Here is a 24,047-nt window from a genome sequence, read left to right on the forward strand (position 1 = left end):
AATGTTAGAATTGTAATACGTATGTTCATTTTTGGTTGGCACTGTCTGTCCTTACGAAGTAGTTTATTCTGATACACAACTCTTGTTGCCTCGAAAACTGACAAATTTTTACATGAAAAAACGTCATTTTAACGGAAACCCTAATCCGCATATACTTAACTGCATTGTCTCCAAGCCATCAGAAGATAGGAGGAGCCAAATCATGCTAGGTCTGAGACATGGTAGTTAGGCGAGCGATAATATCTTTAGTACTAGGCTTATTGCAGATGGGATTGTGTATGCCAGCGATTATACCGTGCGCACCAGACCAATACAAATGCCATTGTGAAGGGCATCGATGGCATAGTGCGCACCGGGCCTATTGGAGATGCGAATCTTCAAGTCAGCGATGATTGCCGAGCGCGCGGCAATCAATGACCTGATTTCGAAATCTTCTCAGCGGGAGATCGAGTCGCGTTACATTGTGCACATACGAATCTCGCTAATATGCCGCTCGCAACACTGATAATACTTACTGAATCACAACTGAATATTAGCGTCAGAACAGTCATTTCAAAAGGACGGTGTTTCGCGTTGAAGGAGTGGATTTCATGCTTCAAAATGAGGGGGTTCCGACACCTGAAACCCCCTCCCCCTGGCTCGGCGCCTGTCGTAATATGATGGATTCCTAGCAATTGCATCAGCTGTGACCATTCTCTGGACGTAAATTGGCTACCTCGGTCCGTTATAAGTTTCCTGGGCTCGCCGAATCTCGATACATAGCCGAAGTGAAAGGCGCCAATGACTGTCTGGGTGCACAACTGCGCATATCCCACATTCGAGAAAATCTCGCCAACGAGAAAATCTGTCAATGCACATCAATCAATAGTAAAAACCGCAAATTTTAGGCATGGAAAGGATATCAACGTTTACGACATGAAAACGTTTAGGAGGCACTGGAATGTGAAGTATTGGCTTTGGAGTATGCCTGGTTATATCTTCTAGCGCTGACACGGAAGACGATGTCGAACAAACTCAATTATGTGTCGCTTCATACGAGGCCATACGTACCGGTACGTTATCAGCCTTGTAGTCGCTCGAATGCTAGGGTGAGAAATGTTATGAAGTCCGTTGAGCACTACGTCGCGCAAAGAATGCGGTAGGAACGCGCGATGTTTGCCAGGCAGCGACATGTCGGAGATAGCAACCTGTCAACCGTTTGCTTCACAAGATCCAAAGAATGCTCGTTGGAGCTCAACAGTAGATACCGCAATTCGTCGCCGTCCTTCTGGGCGTCAAACAGCATCTGTGCTGAAATCGGTACGGTATCTGGAAACACCACATTGACTTCTAATCTTGAGAGACTGTCGGCTGCAGTGTTCAGCGATCCCTTAATGTGGACGAGTCTTTCAGTAGAGTTCTGCCAAGTTTTAAGACCGTCATCGGTGATTAGTTGAAATTTCCTGCCCTTCAATTGAACGTGGAAATGTCTAATAGCAGAATACGCTTTCAAAAAGCTCGCCATCGAATGCTGAATAGGTTCGTTAGGTACGATTAAGGGTCTTCGAATAAAACCAAACAGGCGAACATATTCCTTTGTTCCTTTCAGTGTTGGGATCAAGTCACTACCTTCGAGTCACGAGTCATTTCGAGTCATTGCACATTTTGACTCGAGTCAAGTCAAGTCAATCGATTTTCAAAGGTGACTCGAGTCAAGTCAAGTCACTCGATTTTTGGAGGTGACTCGAGTCAAGTCGAGTCAAGTCAAGTCAAGTCACGAGTCAAGTCACATTTCAAGTCAATTTGCCCTTTCGAAGTATGTATGATGCATGATTACGTCATTGCAATTTGCTAGCTGTCCGAAATACAGTTTGAGTGGTCATTGATTGCGAAACAATGAACGAAAATAGAGCTAAATATACAATACATGCAAGAAGGCGCTGTATCGCTCACACATACGCAGAACTGTTAAACTACGTAATTGCATAGCCTCAGCCCCAGTTTATAGTTACCAGCCAAAATATAGAAACGAATTGATAAGATACAATACATTACCCATTTTCAAATAGATATGATACCATTGGAGCCTGCGCCAATGATTGAGGACTATATAAACTATATTTTACTTCAATTTCAATAAAACAAGAGGTTTGGTAAAGGTAAGAACAGAGAACAGAAATATACATTTTGCTGTTCTATTACTTTACTTATAGAGTTACGACAACATAAGCTGTAAGCTTCGTGTGCGGTCAATTTATTTGTGAGAGAACAATCGAGGCTCAATGAAACGCACGGTCATTAAATGATTGGTCGCTCTCACGGGTTACGCTACCGTTTCGCGAACAATCTGAACATATGTTAGATACAGTGATTTTTATCGACAACAATTACTTGATGACTTGAAATTGACTCGTGAATTTTGCTCCGAGTCACGAGTCAATCCACATTTCTGATACGCCGAGTCAAGTCAAGTCAAGTCATTTTAGCAAAGTGACTCGAGTCAAGTCAAGTCATGCGAAAAAGGTGACTCGAGTCTGACTCGAGTCAAGTCATGACTCGAGTCATCCCAACACTGGTTCCTTTGTGCTGCTTTTGCAAAACTGCACCCAAGCATGGTAATGGTTCTGTTCTCTTTGATTTGCATAACAAAGAGCTATATGATGGGTTAGCTGCACCTCACTGTTTTCTATGACACAATGGCTTGCAAAAAGTTCAACTACCTCTGCCGAGCACGACGGTGTCCGGACAATATGTGAATAAATCGCTTTATTGATTCTGTCGGTAGAATTTGAAATAGTTTCCCATTTCACGAACGCCCATTTTCACTGGGTCACCTTATTCAGGCTACCGATTTTGTTAAATTAGCCAAGAGAGAGTTTTTCTGCAATGCCTTGGGTCATGTTAGCAGACCTAGGGGGCTTGGTGTGTTATTTGACTTGCTTTATGGGAGAGGTTTATCGCTATGCTGTTTGACTCTTGGGGAAATTATACCCGCATTTCGTAATTTTCTTGCTGTTTACCGGGAATTTTTTTACATTTTTGGTGGTCTCGCCAGAATATCCGTGAAATGGCTTGCAAGCAAGAAGTTCAACTACCCCTGGCGAGCAGACCGTGTCCGAACAATACGTAAATATATCGTTTTAAAATTTTTTTCGTTTCAATTTCAGATAGTTTGCCATTTTACGAACGCCCTGGTGAGACCGCCGAAATTTACATCTTCACTGGGTCATCATATTCAGGATATGATTTAGGTAATGTCGCCAATAGTGAGTTTCTCTCCAACGACTTGGGCCAAGTTCGCAGACCTAAGGGGTTTGGGGTATAATATTTGACTTTTTTAAGTGGAGGGGTTATCGCTATGCTGTTTGGCTTTTTGGGGAAAATTATTCCTGCATTGTTTATTTTTCTTGCTGTGTACCACGACAGCGTCCACTATATAGCTCTTGAACGCCATCTCGTAGCGGCAAAGTATATTCATATAGCAGGATTTGGCGCAAAATTTCAAAGCAATCGGGGTTCTCGTTGCCTCATTCGGATATATTCAAGTTGGTTTCCATCAAGACAGCGCAAAACGTAGTTGTACCGAGCAACATCATCATCAACGTCATAAGACTGGGATCCAGATTCTACACACACAAACCAGGACTCCGGTGCATGCTAGTGAAATTGCACCGAAGGCATATCTCCACGCAGATGCGCGTTGGAAGGTTGGGCTGCAAGCTCACCTCGTTCATCTTGCACTTGCTAGTCGTCGTTGGCTTCTTGTAGACATCGCGAACGACTATAGTCGTATACAGCTAACTCGCGTACGCAATGATCACGTCGTCTTCAGATTGCGTTGGTTTAGATCACATCGAATTTAGGATCGCGTCGCTTCGGTCACGTCGGGCTATATGATCACGTCGGGATCACCAGAAGTATGGCGGGCTGTGGTACGCTGTCTAAGTCCAAGACTGCGTCCCGTTTCCTCTAGGGTCTGCAACATAGAGTCGGCGAATACGTTGGCCTGCACTTTATTGTACAACAGAAGACATCAACGGACTAAGGATAAAATATCTGATATATTAAAGCGTCGGTGGTAGAGCGTCAGTCAGATAAAAAGGCGGCGAAGATTTTCTTCAAATAGTCAGAAACCAGACAGGGTCGCGCGCAATGATCAACATTGATTGTAATTGATGATGCGACGTTCAGAGAGTAGGGGAGATGTGGTACCGATGGATCAAAAATTGCAAAATGATCTCTGGCTCTCAAATCTTCAGCCGAGAATGGCAGATCTTTTGCTGTCTCAACACTTCGATACAAGCTCTACATATCGCGGACATTTACATGAATATCCGCCTTTTCAAAAAATATATATAAACGTTTAAAATTTGTTGCTCGAACGTGTCATCGGTCCCCACCCGGTGGGTCCAACGGCACACGACCATGGGGTCTGTGAGACATACGCTCAAAAACTCAAATTTGTTAACTTGTTTTGTTGTGTAATATAAGCTAAGCTACAGCAAGCCAATGAAGAATGTTTCGTCGCGACCTTCAAAAATAAAATAGATTATATCAACTGAAATATTGGTATAAAATCATGTTTTGATATACGCCTAAACTCCCAAGATTAATGCCATATACATATTACCCGCAAATCGACATTTTGACTTTCAAATAACTCGTAATAGCGATGAAACACCACAGGTACCTATTATTTACAACCTATATATATGTAGGTGAGTTTCTGTTGTTAAGTGATTAATTGGCCCATCTATTTTGCCTGATTTGGCTATGGTACCATAGGTCCCCCACCCCATAAATATTGTCATTGACTTGAAAATAGTCCACTCGAGGATGATATTGATTAAAAAAATATGTGCCATTATATTCCCTGATATAAGCCCTATACTTCACATCAAAAATTATGGCGGGTTTGTTAGTCTGGAAGGTGATATAGAAAAATGCAAATGTCGATCCAAATTTACTTTACACCCCCTAAAACGTAAATCATTCGTCACAGACCCTATAACTCACGCAGGTCGATTTTTTTTGCATGTGAGGAAAGATTCTGTCAGCATGTAACTGTAGACAAATTCACGGAGTGTAATCATGGAATTATCATGGAGAAATTCTCAAGTATTTTCGGTCCCATTGATCCATCGGTACCACATCTCCCCTATGTGCAGCACATCGATCCACCATATAACTATATTGCCGTGACTGTAACGATATTACTTTCAGATGCGATAATCAGGTAAGCATATGTCGCACAAACATCTAGTGGGCGGATGAAAGCCGACTTATGAGTCAATCATGAACACAAGGAAGTTTGCTTTTCCTTGGAAAAATAAATGTAAAGTGATTTATTATGTTTTTTTTAATGAGGGGGGAGGGGGAGTAATGATTGATTTGGTACGTTTGATGTAACGTTATGCGATTTACTTCGTATTAAGTTGCCTAGTCACGCCTGGTTCGTGCAATAGGCTACGACTATTTCGCCCATGTGCTATCAATTCATTACGGTCATTCCTCGGAATGTTGGATATGTGGTGCCGATAGAAAAGTACAATGGCAGTAATCTGCAGAGTTTGTTTTCAATTGGTTTTTCTTTGTGTATGTTGGCCTTTTTGTGTGATATCCTGTTACTTTCCGATGCTCATCCATGTATGCATCATCCTCACCTTGCCACATATGCAGAATTTCTTCTAACTGGTTTTAGCATACAAATACTAAGCTACGAAATCGTTAGTTAGTTTCAATACAATTAGATTGACTGAAATCGTCACATCATAAATCAAATCCATCCCATAAAACTGAATCCATGCAGAAGACGCTAATGCTTTGCTTACATTTTACTTCATCGTGGTTGGTGTTGAACAGCGATTACTGGAATGTCTAGTTTTTTCGACCAGTGAAGAGTCAAACAGCTTGGAGATGAGTTCGATGACCTTACGATTGCTCGGATTTCATACAGGAGATCGATGCCGGTTCAATTAATTTGCATCTGTCTTTGTATTTATATCGAACGAATATCCTTAATGGCGGGTCAATTACATCTGCGTCCGCCCACCTTGTAACGTCATGCTGACAGCACAATTTAAAATACTCGTAAATCACCGTGTTTCCGTTAGCACACGAATTTTCTTATGTGATAAAATAGTCTTCAGAGTGTAGGCTTTCAAAACGACCATTGTCGCCCACATTTTCGACTCTCATTCCTCGACTTTGATGTGTATGCGACAATCATCACGAAGTATCAAGTAGTATTCTTCGATATGAAGTCAGATTTTCATATCATAATTATCTACATCTAATTGACTCCCACACGACAACCAAATAGTGTATATTAGTAAGGATTCGTCATTACCATCATCCGCTGCTTATGATCTTATATTCATAACGTAGAATTGCATTACCCGAAAACTGCATGATATGAACGACAAGAGGTGTCATTTTAAATGTATCTAAATATCAATACAGTATCAATACAGTCGACCGAGGTCGACTTCCGAATTCCGATACCTAAGTGTTTGAGGTTTACCTAGGCTCCTCCTCGCCACCTCATCCGCCCCAGCGGTGTCTTACAAAAGCCTAGAGGTGGGCCGTGCTATAAGTCGGCAGTCACGGAAGATAAGAAGTATATCGGCCTGGTTTAAATGACCATAGTAGTCGACAAACACCATGAATACACCAAAACAAACAAACAAACAGTTTATATTCGTACTGATTGACGAGGTTATTATCTAATCCCTTCGATGTATTGAGTAGTAGCGCATTTATATATGATCCACCAATGCATCACAATGGGTTGCGGTTGCAAGTCGAAAATTGAATCCATGCAAAGGACGATATTGCTTTGTTAACTTTTTACGTCATCGCGGTTGGTGTTCAACAGCGAATCCCTGAAATTCTAGTTGGTCTAGTCTAGTCTATTCTAGTTGGTTTTTTCGAATGAAGAGTCAAAAGCTTGCACATGTGTTCGATTCAATCACTAGTACTCGGACTTCATCCAGGTGACCAATTTCGGTTCCAATTAATCTGCATCATCACATTTCGATCGACCAAATGTCCTCAATGGCGGGTCAATTGCCTCTATGAAATTGGATGGAATCGGCACATATTATAAGGTAATGCTGACACCACAGTTTGTACCACTTGTTAGTCATCATGTTACCGTTCGGTCCTCAATGTTGTTACGTGATGAAAAAGTCCTCAGAGTGTAGGATTTCAAAGCAACTATTGTCGCCCACATTTTCGACGCTCATTCCTCATCTTTGATAGGTAGGCGACATAATCATCACAAATTATCAATTGGTATTTTATTGATATGAAGTCATATTTTCATATCCTAACTATCTCCATCTGGTTTACTCCCACGCGACCGTCAAGTAGTCTATATAAGTGGGGATTTGTCGTTCGCATCGTCCGCTGCTTTTAATCTAGCCATAGTATACAATTGCATGTACCTGAAAACTGTGTGATATGGGATATACAAGAGGAGTAATTTTAAATGCACCTAAATGTCTGTATAGTCCGTATTCTCAATGATAGATGAGGTAATTGGTCGAGTAGTACAATAGGTTGTGGTTGCAAGTCGACAGACGTCGACTTGGGTTGCGTAGGTTATCCAGGTTACTTATCGAACCTTATACACGTAATAGTGCCTTATAAACGAGTTTATCGAATTTTGTGTCGTGTTATAATCGATTCAAGTGCACAGCAGTACCAATTAGAAAAAACTGCCTGGTGTGAGATGACTATTGACCGAGAGTCAGTGTTCTAAATATATCACCACCTGTATCTATTTGCGGCAAGTTATATTTTATTGGTATATCAGTTCGCCACCCTAACAGGACATTCCGAACATTAATTGATAATGTCAAATATGCCCATATAATTCGTTGGAAATAGCCCTTTTGTATTCGTATGGTCTATACATCTATATAGCAGAACAATAAGTATAAATAGTGTGTTCGGACAAAAACATGGACTCTCCTCACGATAATGATCACATTTATATGCATGACAATGCAATATCTTTCGGACGAGAAGCCGAGCCTTCTAAGAAGCCACAATTGAATTACAAGGAAGATTCGAAATCATTTTCAGCTCATAACGGTGACGGTACGATTGTTACTGCAGTAATCTGCAGGGTTTAGTGTAGTGATTATTGTCATCAGTTGATTAGGCGCCCCGTGCTTTGTTCTCTATATATGTTGATTGGGCGCCGCTTCTAGTTTATTCGTTTCTGTCGTTGGTACTGTTGAGTTAGCTACTATAAGTTGGTACGCTGTCAGTTGTTCTTTGTGTTCTATGTGGTCTCTAGTTATTGACATGTGTTTCTATTGTTTAGGCTTGTCTTCCATAACCGCAGGCGACCACTATTTTAAAACCTAATTTCACGACCCAGTTTCATTTGCTGTATTTGGGACATTCATTTGTTACGTCATCCATTCGAATATATCATTTCAACCTTCATCAACGGATCATCATTTGTCAGGATCGGTCGTGGGATTTGAGTTCAATTAAAAGTGGTTTCAATAACTCTCCTTACGTTAGGAGCAGTTACAGTTTTAAAATATACGCTTGTCGAAAGAACAGGAGGCTGAAGCAATTCGAAGATGGCTTCGAAAGAAGATACGCCAACCAATCACGAGATGGGTGATCATGATGTTAAGGCATCGGATGACGCCCATGGAACCGCGCATGTGGGCGCAACGTCCGCTGATGCAAAGGTATCCGATGACACCGCGTATGTGGGCGCAGCGTCCGCCGATGACGCTAGTGTACCGCGCAACGACCGCAATGAAGGCGAGCATGACGGTGAAGGGGCGTCTGATGTAGCGAAGAAGCGGCCGGTGGCGACACGCGGCAAAAACAAGGAGATAAAGACGAAATTCTCAGAAAGTACTGATCATTTGAACCGCAGAATGGAGAATTGCTCCGAAATTGCAATGCTTTCAAGCAATGAAAGTGAAGTTGGGGACTCCGTGAAACTGATGCTACAGCACAGAGACAGCCTGAGAAATATTCTGGAAGTAATGAAAGATGTTCTTCCAGACGTCGAGTATGTCCTGTTTGAAGAAGAATTTAAACGTTTGGAAGCTGGAATAAAAGAAACGAAGGTGCAAGTGTCACAACGTCTTCGCGAAATAAGAGCCGATAAACGCTCGTGTTCTAGTCGATCGAGTCGTACCAAGTCATCCGGAAGATCGTCGAAAGCCGGGAGTGTCAAATCTCGTATTCAAAAGATGCGCGACGCCAAGGAAAAGGCGGCCGTGCTTAAAGCGGGTTTAGCTTTCAAACAAGAAGAATCTGAGCTTGAGAAGAAGAGGGCGTTGCATGAAACCACCATGAAGCTTGAGCGGGATGCCCTTGAAACGAAGAAACAGATAGCTACGCAGGAAGCAATCGTAAGAGAGTGCAGGCAAGTGGAAAAAGTGGAAAATCCGTTCGGTCTGATGGAAGAGTTGGAGAATCTCTCGCGTGAGCCGTCTTCCTACATGGAGCAACCAGCTGTTTCACGTCACGATCAAACAACAGGCATGGCCGTTGACGAACACCCAACAGGTCCAGAGATGAATCCTGTTGAAGATACAGTTGATGTTCGTGACCGACCACAATTTAGTACTCGTGTGGTGGCCAATGAATCTCGCGTGGCTGATTATTCACGCGCCGAACATTCAATCAATACGATCGCGGGACACATCGCTCAAGCACCGTCTGCACCACCAGTAACTAATAGGCTTAACGTCTATTCCGATAACTTTGTGCCAATGTTTGCAGGTAATGCACAGATACCGCGGGATCCCGTGAGTAGATCCGGCGTATCTTCAAATATCACAGCATCGAACACAAATGCTCGTGGTGCTCTCGATGGTCTCCAACGCAACGAGGAATTACTTATGTCAATGATGAGGGAGATGATATCAGCTCAAAGACTTCCAAGCATTCGACTGTGGAAGTTTACTGGTAACCCTTTGGATTTTCCGAAATGGGAAGCATCGTTTGAGGCGTTGGTAGAGTCCAGAGTTCAAAATACTAACGAAAAAATGAATTTGTTACGGCAATATTTAGGTGACGGTCCCTTGAAGGTTGTCGATGGTTACTTCCTGAATAATACCGAGGAATCGTACTTCGCTGCAAAGAGAGAGCTGAAGCTCAGATACGGTGGCAGCACGTCGATTGGAAGCGCCTTCATCAATGAACTGAAAGCGTGGAAGCCCGTCAAAAGTAAGCATGACCTTCGCGAATTTTCTGATTTCCTGTTGCAAGTTTCAGCCAACAAGGAACGAAATACGGACTTGAAAACGCTCGACTATGCGTCTTGTCAAATACCGGCTGTGGTCAACAAACTACCATTGTATCTGAAGAACCGGTGGATGGATGAAGTTCACAAATACAAGCGGTTTACTGGTAACGACGACAGTTACCCGCCATTTGTTAACATTGTCAGATTTGTTAAGGACCAATCCGATATCAAGAATCAGCCTGAATTTGAAGTGCATGACAGCGGAAACATCGAGAGCAAACCGAAACCGAAAACAACTTCTTTCGCGTTCAAAGTAGAGAAAGCAAGTTGTTTGCATTGTGAAGGAGATCATCACATTGCTGACTGCTTTGAATTGCAAGGTAAAACCATGGCAGAGCGTAAGAAGGCATTTTATGCTCTTTATCTGTGTTTCGGCTGTGGCAACAAAACTGGTAAAACTCACATTTCAAGATCCTGTACCAAGCGAGCAAAATGCTCCAAATGTGACAAAAGGCATCCTACATGCCTTCATCTTGACACAGATCATGAAAAGGAAGTTAGCACCTCAACTTCTCTATGTACGCAGATATGCGATTCAAATGGTAAAGGAATAAGCAGCGCGCTCATTGTACCTGTTTGGGTTAGATCAAAACATAATGCGAGATGTGAAGTACTTTGTTATTGCGTCCTTGACGACCATTCCAACTCCAGTTTTATCTCAGACGAACTGTTTGATAAGCTTGACCTAGATGGAAAGGATACAGCGATATCGTTGACAACTCTTGCCGGGAGAGACATCAACACGCCTTGCAAGAAAGTCAAGGATTTGGAGATCTTGAGCTATGACAAGAAAGAAAGAGTTGATGTGGCGACACTTTTCACGGAAAAGGAGATTCCAGTCTGTCGCACCCAGATTCCCAACCGTAAAATCTGCAAGGAGTGGGTACATCTTACAGAGGTATGTGATCAGCTTGTCCCGTACGACTCTAAGTTGGATGTTTCAGTATTGCTCGGCACTGACGTACCGAAAGCATTGCGGCCGAGAGACGTCGTGGCTGGAGGGGACAATGATCCATATGGCGTGCGTACCATATTAGGTTGGGGAGTTGTAGGTCCAATGTGTCTGGACGTTGCTAAGGATTCCGTCATTTGTCACAAAACGTTAATTCGACCTACGGCCCTAGATGACAAGCTTGTGTTCGGTTCGAAATGTAAAGAAGTATTAACACCTCAATCAGTAGGAACCATGTTTGAGATTGAATTTGCGGAACACAATGGTAAGCATATTCCAATGTCAATAGAAGACCGTAGGTTCGTCGAAATTCTCAAAGAAGGCACATTTCAAAGATGTGATGGTCATTTGGAAATGCCTTTACCCTTGAAAAGCAGTACGGCAACGTTACCAAATAACAAACCGCTAGCAGTAAAGCGAATCGGTCAACTTAGAAAGCGCCTTCTGAAAGATGAGAAGTATTCCGCCGACTATGTGACCTTCATGGAAAATGTCATTAACAATTGGGCTGAGGTAGTACCAGAAACTGACCGAAATATCGAAAATGGCAAAGTGAATTACATACCACACTTGGGAGTTTATCACCCGCATAAACCGGATAAAATCAGAGTCGTGTTCGATTGTTCTGCTCCATATTGCTCAATTTCCCTGAATGATGTTTTGTTATCTGGCCCAATACTGCTGAATGAGATGCTGGGAGTTCTTTGCAGGTTTCGGAAAGGACACGTGGCGTTGTGCACAGATATAGAAGCCATGTTCCATCAGTTTATTGTATCGCAGCCGTATCGTGATTTTCTAAGATTCCTGTGGTTCCAAGATCACGACATCAGGAATGGACCTCTGGTGGAATACCGGATGAAGGTTCATTTGTTTGGAGCAAAAAGTTCACCAGGCTGTGCGAACTTTGGATTGAAGCGGGCGGCTGATGACGGAGAAGGTCAGTTTGGTCAGGACGCGGCTAATTTCATACGCGACGACTTCTACATGGATGACGGTATTACGTCGAAGGACTCTGTTGAAGAAATCGTGAGTTTGGTTAAAAGCAGCAAAGCACTGTGCGCTAGTTTCAAGTTACGACTTTGCAAATTCGTTTCCAATAGTGCAGAGCTAATGAATTCTATTCCAACGGAAGATAGAGCGACTGGATATCGCGAAATAAACCTATGTGATGATATCGTGCCTAACACTCGAACATTGGGGCTAATTTGGGATGTTAAGAATGATTGTTTCAGATTCAACATCAAATTGTCCGATCGTGCGGTGAACAGGCGTTCCATCTTATCCTTTGTCAACTCCGTATATGATCCGTTGGGTTTCATATCGCCAGTGGTGCTGGAAGGGAAACTCATTCTGCAATCTCTTTGCAAAGCTGGGACGGACTGGGATGACGAAGTACCAGACGAGCTGAAGCGCCGATGGGTTGCGTGGTGTTCAACGTTATCATCGATCGAGTCTTTGCGCATTGACCGCTGTTTCAAGCCGCCGAGTTTTGGTAAGATCGTGCTTGTTGAATATCATCATTTTTCGGACAGCAGCTCGTATGCTTATGGTCAATGCTCTTACGTGCGCTTGGTCAACGAAAGAGGAAATGCCCATGTTTCGTTGGTAATCGGCAAGGCCAGAGTTGCCCCTCTGAAGCGACAGGTATCTATTCCACGTTTGGAGTTGAATGCTGCTGTTGTTTCTGCTCGGATGAGTAAGTTCCTGAGAAATGAATTGAAGTTCGAAACGATAAAGGAGTATTTCTGGGTTGATAGCATGGTTGTTTTGGGCTATATCCGAAATGAGTCGAAACGTTTCAATGTGTTTGTTGCTAACAGGGTGCAAACTATTCATGACCTCACCGAACCTAGCTCGTGGCATCATATCATCTCGGCGATGAACCCCAGCGACGATGCGAGTCGTGGCATCGATGGCAAAGACCTCACATATGATTGTCGTTGGCTGAAGGGTCCTGAATTTTTGTGGAAAGCAGGACCATACGTCGTTGCTAGTGATCACGACTACAAGCCAACCGAACGAGATGCATTGGAAGTTAATGCTGAAATGCGAAAAGCGACTGCGTTTCAGGTCAAAACGGACGCGGAAGTTAGTGGTCTCCAATCCATCGATATTAATCGGTTGGAGTCCATTTCGGAATGGAAAAGAATGGTAAAAGCCGTAGCCAACTGCCTCAGGTACATAAACATATTGCGAAAACAACCCTCCACTTTGTCCAGCGAGTTAATGATTACTTCTGAAAAAATAATTATCCGTTCTCTCCAGAGAGAAGTGTTTTCGCAGGAGATCAATGCCTTAGAAGAGCATGGCGCTGAAAATCGTTCGGCTGGAAAGAAACCAACAGGTGGAAGTTTGGCAAGCTTGAATCCGTTCCTCGACACTGACGGGATACTACGTGTTGGTGGCCGTATTGGAAACTCAAGTCAAGATTTCGATGTGAAGCATCCTATAATAATGCCACGACAGTCCTTTCTGACACGACGGCTGGTTCGTCATTTCCATGAAGGTGTAAATCACATGGGTAGGTACACAACCTTGAACTCAGTTAGACAACGTGGCTTTTGGATCGTTCGAGGTCCATCTGTTGTATCAGAGGTGATACATAATTGCGTGGTTTGTAAGAAACTCAGGGCAAAGATGCAGAACCAACAGATGGCCGACCTCCCGCCAGATCGACTAAAAGAAGAGGCACCATTCACCTTCTCCGGCTGTGATGTCTTCGGAACATACTACATCAAAGAACGCAGGTCAACGATGAAAAGGTATTGTGTCGTTTTCACTTGCATGTCTTCACGAGCAGTTCATCTGGAGCCACTGAATACTTTAACCACGGATTCGTTCATAAACGCTTTGAGAAGGTTCATCTGTCGGAGAGGAGTAATCAAGCAATTGCGCTGTGACTGTGGAACCAACTTCGTCGGCGCGAGTAACGAGCTTGAAAGAGAATTGAAGACGATGAATCAGCAAAGAATAAGTGAATTTCTGTTGTCGAAAAATTGTGATTATTTCGAGTTCAAGTTTACGGTACCGCATGCCAGCCACATGTCTGGATATGTCGAACGTCAAATTAGAACGATAAAATCGGCCCTTGACCCATTGCTGAATAACTTCGGTCACATGTTCTGTGACGAGTCCTTCAGAACCTTCCTTTGTGAAGTTGAATGTATCGTTAACTCGCGACCATTAGATGTTTCAAGCATTAATGACCCTTCGGCTCCCGAACCTTTGACTCCGAATCACATATTGACTTTGAAATCCAAAATTGTTCTCCCTCCACCTGGCGTGTTTCAAAAAGATGATTTTTATTTGAGACGCAGGTGGCGCCGAGTCCAGTACATGGCCAATGAATTTTGGAATCGGTGGAGAAAAGAGTACGTTCAATCCCTGCAACGGCGACAAAAGTGGACAAGCGTCAAGCGGAATCTGAAAGTCGGTGATGTCGTCTTGCTGTCGGAAGAAAATCTGCCACGAAATCGCTGGAAACTGGGCAGAATCGACTCCGTTTATCCTTCAGATGATGGGTTGGTGAGGAAAGCAAGGATACTCGTTGGGCGAAGAGACTCCAACGGAAAGCCGACTTATCTGGAACGGCCAATACACAAACTGATATTACTAGTTGAATCAGACTCGTGGTCGTTAAAGACAGAACAGTAGCCGCTATGTTCACTGTGTATGTGCATGCATCTGTCTCGTGTTTAGTTTATGACATCAATGATTGAGAATTTGTGAATACTGTATGCTTATCGTACGTATACGTGTCTTTAGCTCTTCGTGTAGTATGTATTTGTGGGTCGATCCCCGACGATGGGAGCCTTTATTGAACTTATTTGTTTGCGAAACCACAATTGCATCGAATTGCAGTTTCGGAGGAGCCATGTTACTGCAGTAATCTGCAGGGTTTAGTGTAGTGATTATTGTCATCAGTTGATTAGGCGCCCCGTGCTTTGTTCTCTATATATGTTGATTGGGCGCCGCTTCTAGTTTATTCGTTTCTGTCGTTGGTACTGTTGAGTTAGCTACTATAAGTTGGTACGCTGTCAGTTGTTCTTTGTGTTCTATGTGGTCTCTAGTTATTGACATGTGTTTCTATTGTTTAGGCTTGTCTTCCATAACCGCAGGCGACCACTATTTTAAAACCTAATTTCACGACCCAGTTTCATTTGCTGTATTTGGGACATTCATTTGTTACGTCATCCATTCGAATATATCATTTCAACCTTCATCAACGGATCATCATTTGTCAGGATCGGTCGTGGGATTTGAGTTCAATTAAAAGTGGTTTCAATAACTCTCCTTACGTTAGGAGCAGTTACAACGATATTTATTTTGCTCTCGTATATATCTTTGAATGCACAGACTATTCATATACTCATGTGCCACATTGTTTAAACTTCGTGGTCTTTTGGCATCCTTCATTCACGTCTTTCATAGTAAATTTATATGATATCGAATTAATCTCATGTTGCGTATCAATAGCAACGATTTGTGATGTCTATAGCATTTCTGAATAATCTTATTATTGAAGAATCGTCAACCTGGTTCATGACTAAATCTTCCTTTGTCGCAGCGATTTCCAAGATGAACGGCAAATTGCGTATTATTTTCGTAGCAATGGTGATCTCCTTCATTGTAACATTGGCGGTAGTCGGTGTACAATCTTATTGGATACCAAAGCTAAACATTCAGAATATTGGTAAGCTGGAAATATCCGATTTTACTCGTGAATGTATGTTAAGAATATTTGCGGTATAATTTAAAACTCGAAATCGGCTAGGGTAGTCAATTTGAGTTCATCCGACACATCATTGAATACCCGGTTTTGTCACCCTAACCTCGTTACATTTCACTATTCGGAATAAACCAAACTAGATTCGTCAATGGTCAATATTTGTCCAAGAACAATGGGATTCACAGAAATGTTACGCCACATTTGACCGGAATTATTTAGATTCCAACATCGCATTGGTTAGTTCAAAAATATTTGGAGACCCAAAACCATTCAATGCATCCCTGGCCCAATCAAAAACTGGGAAGAAAATTTGTAGTTCATCATTTGATTGTATATCCATATTGTATTGATACATCTTATCTATAGACTTATGCAAACAGTATAATGCAGAATTGAGTGACCGACCAGGCCCCAACGAACTACAGGGGTTCACCGAAGTTCCAGACACACACTGGACTCATACGAATAGTGCTGACAAACGTGTCAATAATTGGCTAGAGCGAATTAGGCGCGATAAGCAGTCGAATTGGACTCTTGTGGTGATACATTTTCTGAAGTTGCATATGCAAGGGTGGTGGGAGTTCGAAATCGAATCCGATGCTTTTGAGATTCAGATTTCTTCTGCAATATTTATTATCTCATTAGCTCATTCGCCTGTCAGCAATTTGTGAGCAAACCAATAAAACCTTTAGCAAGTCCTATCATGAACGGAGCCTCATCAGTAGTCACAGTATCCAGCTTTTCCAAGGAATTTTTTTGACTGGTCTTCGAAAAAAGCTCATCATAACTAGGGCAAGTTTTGTTGCAGTCAAATCCGTGGATAGTTGCATTTATCTTGCGCAAATGTTGGACTGAAAAGTTGCATTTATGGACAAGATCCTTGAAATTATTAGGGTATGAATACTAGAATCCATCCGTATCCAAGGCACTAGGCAAAACTGAGTGTTGACGACATCAACTAAATTAGAAGTCTAAAAAAATTGACCCAGTGAAAATATAGTTTTCAGCGGTCTAGTCTTGATGCATAGTCAAATCAGAAGGACCTCAAATTTAAACGACAGTGAAATAATCAAGCCACCAACTTACCTATAGTGCCAAATATTTCTAGTAAAAGTTAGTTGCATGAAAAATTGAAAAAACTTGCGAAAATTTGCATGAAAAATCGAAAAAGCTACATAACGTTGCATGAAAAAAAATGGAGAAAAGTTGCAATATAAGAATTCTCCAAACAGCTTTAACCACCATATTACTTACCTTCAGACTATTTAGGATGCTGCCGGAAGCTGTAAAAAAAGCTGCCGTAATTATAATATAACAAATTTCTTCTCACCGCGTTTACCTTGTCACCGGTTGCTAGGGTTGCACTTAAAACAAAAATGAACGCAGATCAAACATGTTTAAAACATGGCCTTGTTTACAACATGATTTTGTTGCGTTTTTGTTTGTTTGCTTGTTTTTTTTATTTATGACGGCGCGAATCTTCAATGACTTCACAGGGATTACCGTTGACAATTGAAAATGTAGGCTAAATATAGCTCCTCCGACGAAAAGAACTTCCGACTGCTGTCATAAGCAAACCAACAATACCCAGCAAACACAAAACCGTAAAAGGATCATCCGGGATCATCTCGATTAGGTTCTGATTTTCTAAGTGTCGAGGGAATGTCTAAAATACGTAGTAGGATGGTCTTGTGGTTATATTCAATCAGAATAAATTCATACTCGGTGTTGTTCCATCTCATGCATTAGGCTTCGTTATATCCGGTAGTTAACCTAATAATGCAAATTTTCTATCTCTCGCGGGTACGACTAAAATACGTAGAAAGGATGACTTTGTCGGTACATTCAATCACGATGAATTCTATCCGGTTTTGTTCGATCTCATGCGGTAGCTTCGTTCTATCCATTAGAAAACAATGTTCTCCCTTCGTTTTATTGCGTGAGGATGTCACCGGTGTTGTATATTCGTGTTGTTGCTCTAAGGTCGAATAGCTTTGTTTTCCTCTGATATATATGATCTTCATTATATATATATTCGCTCTTTCGGTAATCTCGCATGTTCAACGAGTGTGGTTAATAGTTTTATTCAGAGAATAACTAAATAAGTGATATGTTGTACGTTTAGGAATATGATTATCGATGCGTGACTTCTAGAATATTTCGGCGATTCAAATTTTACGTCATCGCGCCATACAAAGATTTGAAGCGCAACAGGTCGCAGCCAGGCATAGTTCGCTCTTTCTGTATGGTAAATGCCGTAAATATATAGGAATTGTGACTGACTGAGGTAGCGGGTTAAAGGTATATATGCAGTAGCATATAGCTTATGGGGTATTTCGAATTGCCTGTAGTATATGACGCCTAGAGCTGTTTGACTTTCTGCAAAACAGGTGTAGACAACTATAGAAAAGTTTCAGCTTTTCCAGGTTAGAATTAGAGCTAAACCGTTTTTCCGAATTAGATTACAATTATATTGCTGGCATTTCGCTCTAATTTAGTGAAATTAGACCACTATAATGCGCTTCAAACATCTGAATTACCGGTACCTATACCTACGGTATATCATAATATTTATGCTTGAATTTTCTAGGTATATAAGTCATATAGATACATTCCTGTAGAACACTGATTCATGATTTTATAAAAGTTGGTGCAAGAATGAAAATTTTCAACTTGATGTTGATTAATGGAGCAAAATTTGATATTTGAGTGCAATTATACCTCGAATCCAGTGACAAGATTAATAATCGTTGAAACCAAACGCAGCTTGATTATGTTGGCCAGAGAATTTGGCTAGCCAGACCATATTGATGGAATATGGTCACAGTAAGATAATATTTTGGGCTATTTTACATGAACTTTCATACATTTGATTTGATATGTCCACTAAAACAGTTGTTATTCTGCTTTCGAATAAGACCTTAATTGCTGGTTTCAATGGTAACTGTGTTTGTCAAAGGCTGCAAAGGTAATTTCTTTTCCTTGTTAGATGTTTATTTGTTTGTTTGTGGTGTTCATGGTGGTGGTTCGACTACACTGGTCATTTTACACCAGGCCGGTTCTTATTATTATTATTCCGTATCTGCCCGATTACCAGTGAACTCGGCACTTGGTGAATTCGGCCGCACAAACTCGGCACTTGGTGAATTCGGCCGTGGTAGATCTCGTAGCGGTACCGGTCACCATGATTGGTTACTGGAATGTTTGCCGGTGAACTTGGCACTTTGAGTGGTTGTCAATGTTGTACGGCGGTCAGGGCATGCGTAGATCACACAGTCACGGCGTGATTAGATCACAGATTGCGTAATTGCGGGAAATAACGCGACGCTCTTCACTTGGTGAACTCGGCCCTTGGAAGAATTGGCACTAGAACACCTTCGCATTAGAAATGCATTTAGTATGAATGAACAGTATCAAAAAGGAAATTTAAACGTGTCGTGGCTCGTGGTAGATCTCGTAATCTTGGGATCCTTCAACCGTGTTATCGAGACACCCTAATCCCAGAGTGGAATCGTCTCTCCAAAGGCGAAAAATAATTTATTTTGACGTGATCATGCGAAACATTTGTTGATGAGGAACACTGGCTTGTCGTGATCGATAAACGAAGAAGCGCCGCTTGATGTTCCACAGTTTTGATCTCACATACAACGCCAAGATCCATCTTCTCAAAACTTACACGACACAGGCCCGTGACTCACGCCATCGATTCCAAGCAGACCGCGCGTGGTCGGTATATGAGCGCTGTGTTATTTCCCGTGGCTACGCAATCCGTGATCTAATCACGCCGTGACTGCGCGATCTACGGATGCCCTGACCTCCTTACAAGATTGACGAATCACTTGATAATACTATTATTAGTTTGATAATTCATATTAATAGCTGTAAATACACTTCATTTCAAAATTTCCTGAGGGCCGAATTCACCAAGTGCCGAGTTTGTGCGGCCGAATTCACCAAGTGCCGGGTGCATCGGCAACCATCTGCCCACTTACAGCACGGCCCACTCCTAGGCTTTTTAAGACATGGCTATGCGAATCAGATAACGAGGAGGAGCCTAGATAAACGGCCAACACTTCGGTAGGAATTATGGAGTCGACGTGTCACGCTCGAACCCGCAATTCATTGGTGTTTAGCTATAATGGAACGTACCACTACGTTTCCTCGCCATGCCTTGTAAAATGAGACCGTAGCATTTGGCATTTCGTATGGCAATTGACTTTTGTGTGGAAAATTGTGTTCGTTTTAGAACTTATCCGAAACTTTTATTCCGCCATAGATTGTATATGATAAAACAATATCGGAATTGATCCTAGAAGAATTCCAAAGCAACTCACCACAAAGGAGGATTTAAAGAAGTTTGATGGAAAATTGAATGAAAGCAAAAGCCTTTGCAAGAGATGTGGTATGTTGAATCTGTTTTGGTATTTTTAAATAGGCCTACTTTGTTGTGCCGATAGCAGACAGTATATATAAACGTAAGATGTGGAAGCTATCAAGGTGTTTTTAGAAATTCAGTCAGTCAAAGTGGATGATCGTATTGCTTGGATTATATTTAGGCTTATTTTAGCATCTTTGAGATGCAACTCTAAACGTGGACGGTCATGAACAGTAGGGCTCTTCAAAAATGACTTTTTTTCTCAAATCGTACTGGCTACTTGATAAAATTGTTAGGTTACCTAATTTAAGCCTACAAACAAAATATGGTTCAAATCCAGCCAGTATCCGCTTTGCTACAAGAGAAGAAAGTTCCTATTTATTATATAAAAATGAATAATAAAAAATTTGAAGATTTTCTGTTAACCCCATGAAAGTGTTAGGCTGTCTATAGAAACGATGCTCACCAAATTTGGTTCAATTCCAACCAGTTGAAGCGGAGTTATTGCTGTCGAAAAATTTGGATTTTAATAAAATAGTACTTACGGTGAGCACAACTTTGATAAGTAAACAAAGAATCGGTCACCGTAAATACTATTTTATTCAAATCCAAATTTTTCGACGGCAATATCTCCGCTTCCACTGGTTGGAATTGAACCAAATTTGGTGAGCATCGTTTCTATAGACAGCCTAACACTTTCATGGGGTGAACAGAAAATTTTCAAATTTTTATTACCTATTTATTTTTATATAATAAATAGAAACTTTCTTCTCCTGTAGCAAAGCGGTTACTGGCTGGAATTGAACCAAATTTTGTGTTTAGGCTTAAATTAGGTAACCTAACAATATTATCAAGTAGCCAGAACGATTTGAGAAAAAAAGTCATATTTTAAGAGCCCTGATGTCCATGTGAGAGAAACGTTTTAGGGTAGGCCTACTCATATGTCTCGCAGCGTTCTCTACATAATTGTCAATTGCGATACAAACTGTTTGCTTGTATTGGTAAAGCCATCCAACTTCGAATTGTAAAATGTTGGGAGTCTTGATATCAAATTTTTGAAAGGTGCACTTTGAGAAGATTTCGGAATCTGTCAAATTATACAAAAATTTAGCAAATTCTTTGACATATTTCATCTATTTGGGACTCGATCAACGTAAAAGAATTGGTAATCATTTTATACAATGTATTGTATTTGTAGTTGAAGTATAGTAATAATTCTTATGGTTACCGCACTTGTAACGATTCACGGCCATAACTGGAATAATTAGAATGATGTAACTTTCAAATTGTCATGCATTTTGCAACCACATTGTTCTCAATTTTCAAGGTGCTGACCATTCGAGGAAGAATCACCCACCGGGAATTCACGATCCGTAAACGCGGCCGACTGTTTCTCTCCTCAAGCGGAAGCGACAGAGAAGAGGAACGCAGAGAAAAAAGGAGCAGAAATAGCAAGAGTGTGACAAGTCGCGTCCGTTCGCTTTAATGCGTATTTCCATCCGCGAAGTAGTAGGTGGGAAAACTAATGGGCGTTTGGTTAGGGCTTATATAAGGTTGACTCCAGCGCTGTATTTGCTTAATGTTGCTATGAAATAGGGGTGGTGTCATTTGGTATCAATATTGACTATTGAAAGACCATTTGTTAGTGGTCATGGATTTGTTCAGCCAGTATGCAGTAATTTCTGATGGTCACTTCCCGGGCTTCTGTTCTCTAACCCCTCATAATTGTTATTCTGCTTCTAGTAAGACTGTCGATTCTAATGTTTTATCGTATCATTTGTCGGAGGTTTCGCTCGCTTTATTTACAACGTTTTGCTCTCTGCTAGGTCAATTACTGGCTGAGTATCACTACAGCCTAAGAAACTGCACTAATTCTCATTTTAATGTCTTGCTGGTTATCTTGCTGTCAATTCTAATAATTTATTAATGTCTATACCAGTGCCGCCACTCAAATGTTTTGTTCTCTGTACACAATATTGTTAGGTCTTCATCTTTCCAGGCAGAGTATCATTCCACTTTCTAGACTTGAGTATATATCTCTCCAACTAGCTGCCAAATAACTGATTCATTTGGATTGTTGAATTGATCATTTTGGACAGAATGTGAAGAAATTTTAGTCAAGAATTCTTTTTGTGTTAGTGGCTGTTTTCAAAGAGTGCTGAAGTAGTCATCGTTGATCTTGATAATCAAGTAGAAGTGACGATTGAAGTCAGTTCTCTAGTCATATAATATTAAAAAATATAATAATAAAACTTGAAAACTTGAGTGGAAATAGTTCAGAATCGAATCCATTTTAGTAAGTATGGGCGAAAAAAATGTAGGAGTCATTCGTTAGTCGCTACCTCTGCCATTTTCGCAGTACGAATGTCTTAGCTATTAATCATCATTTTCATTTTATTTCTGCAGGGTGTTGAGAAAAAAGGCCGCATGCTGGTTATTTAACTGGCTCATCAGAAGATGAAACCTGATGATAAGGACTGTTTTCACTTTCTTTCTAAAGACATTCGTTCGTTTGTTCGTTTTATTTTTTACAACGGCATTATTGCCAATTCGTTTGAAATTAAATTATCACAAATGTGATTAATATGTAGTAAATAATGTGGTGTGTGTACGCAGCCGTGATCAGGTTAAGCCCATAGTGGTAGAAAACAGGTTATTATATCAGGATCTTCTTCTAACGTAGGATCTACATTCTACTCACCATGTTTAAAGGCTGTAGCATCTGCATAATATTTACATTATTGAAGGACATGGAAAAGACGTTGAATTGAGTCGACACAAAATCCCCCTTTCTACGACCTGCCGAGATCTAATATCTACTATATCGGCTCGGCTTTTCTACATCTTTGGTCTGTACTGTGTTTGCTGGGTATCTTTAACAAGACTATATCGTTATGAAGCATTTTTACGGTCGGCGGTAATCATCATCATTAGAGCACCCTATCCGCGCCAACCCTTACTGTCGGGTCCACGGCGATTTCGAGGGTTCTAGCCACTCCATATCGTATACGTCGACTATATTGGGTGCAAATAGTCCACAGGTTTATACTACATGTGTTTTCGAAAGTATTGACACAATTATGGCATAATTATATAACATTCGAAAAAAATAATATGAAAAGCATTTGTTTAAACACCGCTTGTTTTAAATGTAACCCTGCCTGTAGCAAGTTTAGCATTCGTTCCATGTTAGGCTGAAGAATTAGGCAGTTTTAACAGGTTTCAGCAACTGCAATAATTGCTCATTGCTAATTGCATCTGCAGCTACGCTATTTCCCTGGTGATTCTGTCCTTGTTGTTAAATTACGAAAACAGCAAATTCGCACTACTGCTAATGTTTTCTTAAAAATTCACATTCAGTTCCTGGTTTTATTGGCTTTCGCGATATCTTTTCAGTATCTCTCTGGAGTTCAGCGGTATTTTATGCGTTTTCAGTTTAATCGTTCTCTTGTAATATGAAAGAAACCATTGAACCAGATTACCAATTTTAGCATATAGCTTTAGACGTTTACAGTTAATAACAACTTAACGTTTAAATGCCCAAGACTGGTTCACCTTCACATTTTCTTGGCTACGGAACCAAATTGTTAAATATTATCTCGTGATTAGCCACCTCTCGATGCTGTATTCACTGCGCAGCCTGCCTCCCCTGTCGCAAAGCCAGGGCCGCCAAGTGGCTGCTATACCTCTATGCAGATAAAGCCGTTTTCACACGCAT

General features: G+C 41.3%; 2 protein-coding genes and 1 long non-coding RNA gene across 4 annotated transcripts in view; all 3 read left to right on the forward strand.

Moving 5' to 3' along the window:
• The window catches only part of LOC145439845 (microfibril-associated glycoprotein 4-like), a 532,879-nt gene that overhangs the window by 391,806 nt on the left and 117,026 nt on the right, over positions 1-24,047 (forward strand). The window lies entirely within an intron of this gene.
• Positions 8,098-15,447, forward strand: LOC145439352 (uncharacterized). Its single transcript, XM_080316851.1, has one exon. The coding sequence runs from the start codon at positions 8,583-8,585 to the stop codon at positions 14,877-14,879; it is 6,297 nt and encodes a 2,098-aa protein (XP_080172977.1). The 5' UTR covers positions 8,098-8,582; the 3' UTR covers positions 14,880-15,447.
• Positions 18,725-22,913, forward strand: LOC145439353 (uncharacterized). The gene is made up of 4 exons (XR_013915158.1): positions 18,725-18,922; positions 20,231-20,356; positions 21,657-21,842; positions 22,736-22,913. It is a non-coding gene; the product is annotated as an uncharacterized LOC145439353 (long non-coding RNA).

This window comes from Botryllus schlosseri, chromosome 5 (assembly GCF_051294905.1).
Source record: "Botryllus schlosseri isolate E-star chromosome 5, Bs_hap1, whole genome shotgun sequence".
NCBI classification, from domain to species: domain Eukaryota; kingdom Metazoa; phylum Chordata; class Ascidiacea; order Stolidobranchia; family Styelidae; genus Botryllus; species Botryllus schlosseri.

What these genes read in the sequence shown, in the direction of transcription:
- LOC145439352 (XM_080316851.1), top strand. Translation starts at nt 8,583, where the DNA reads ATGGCTTCGAAAGAAGATACGCCAACCAATCACGAGATGGGTGATCAT.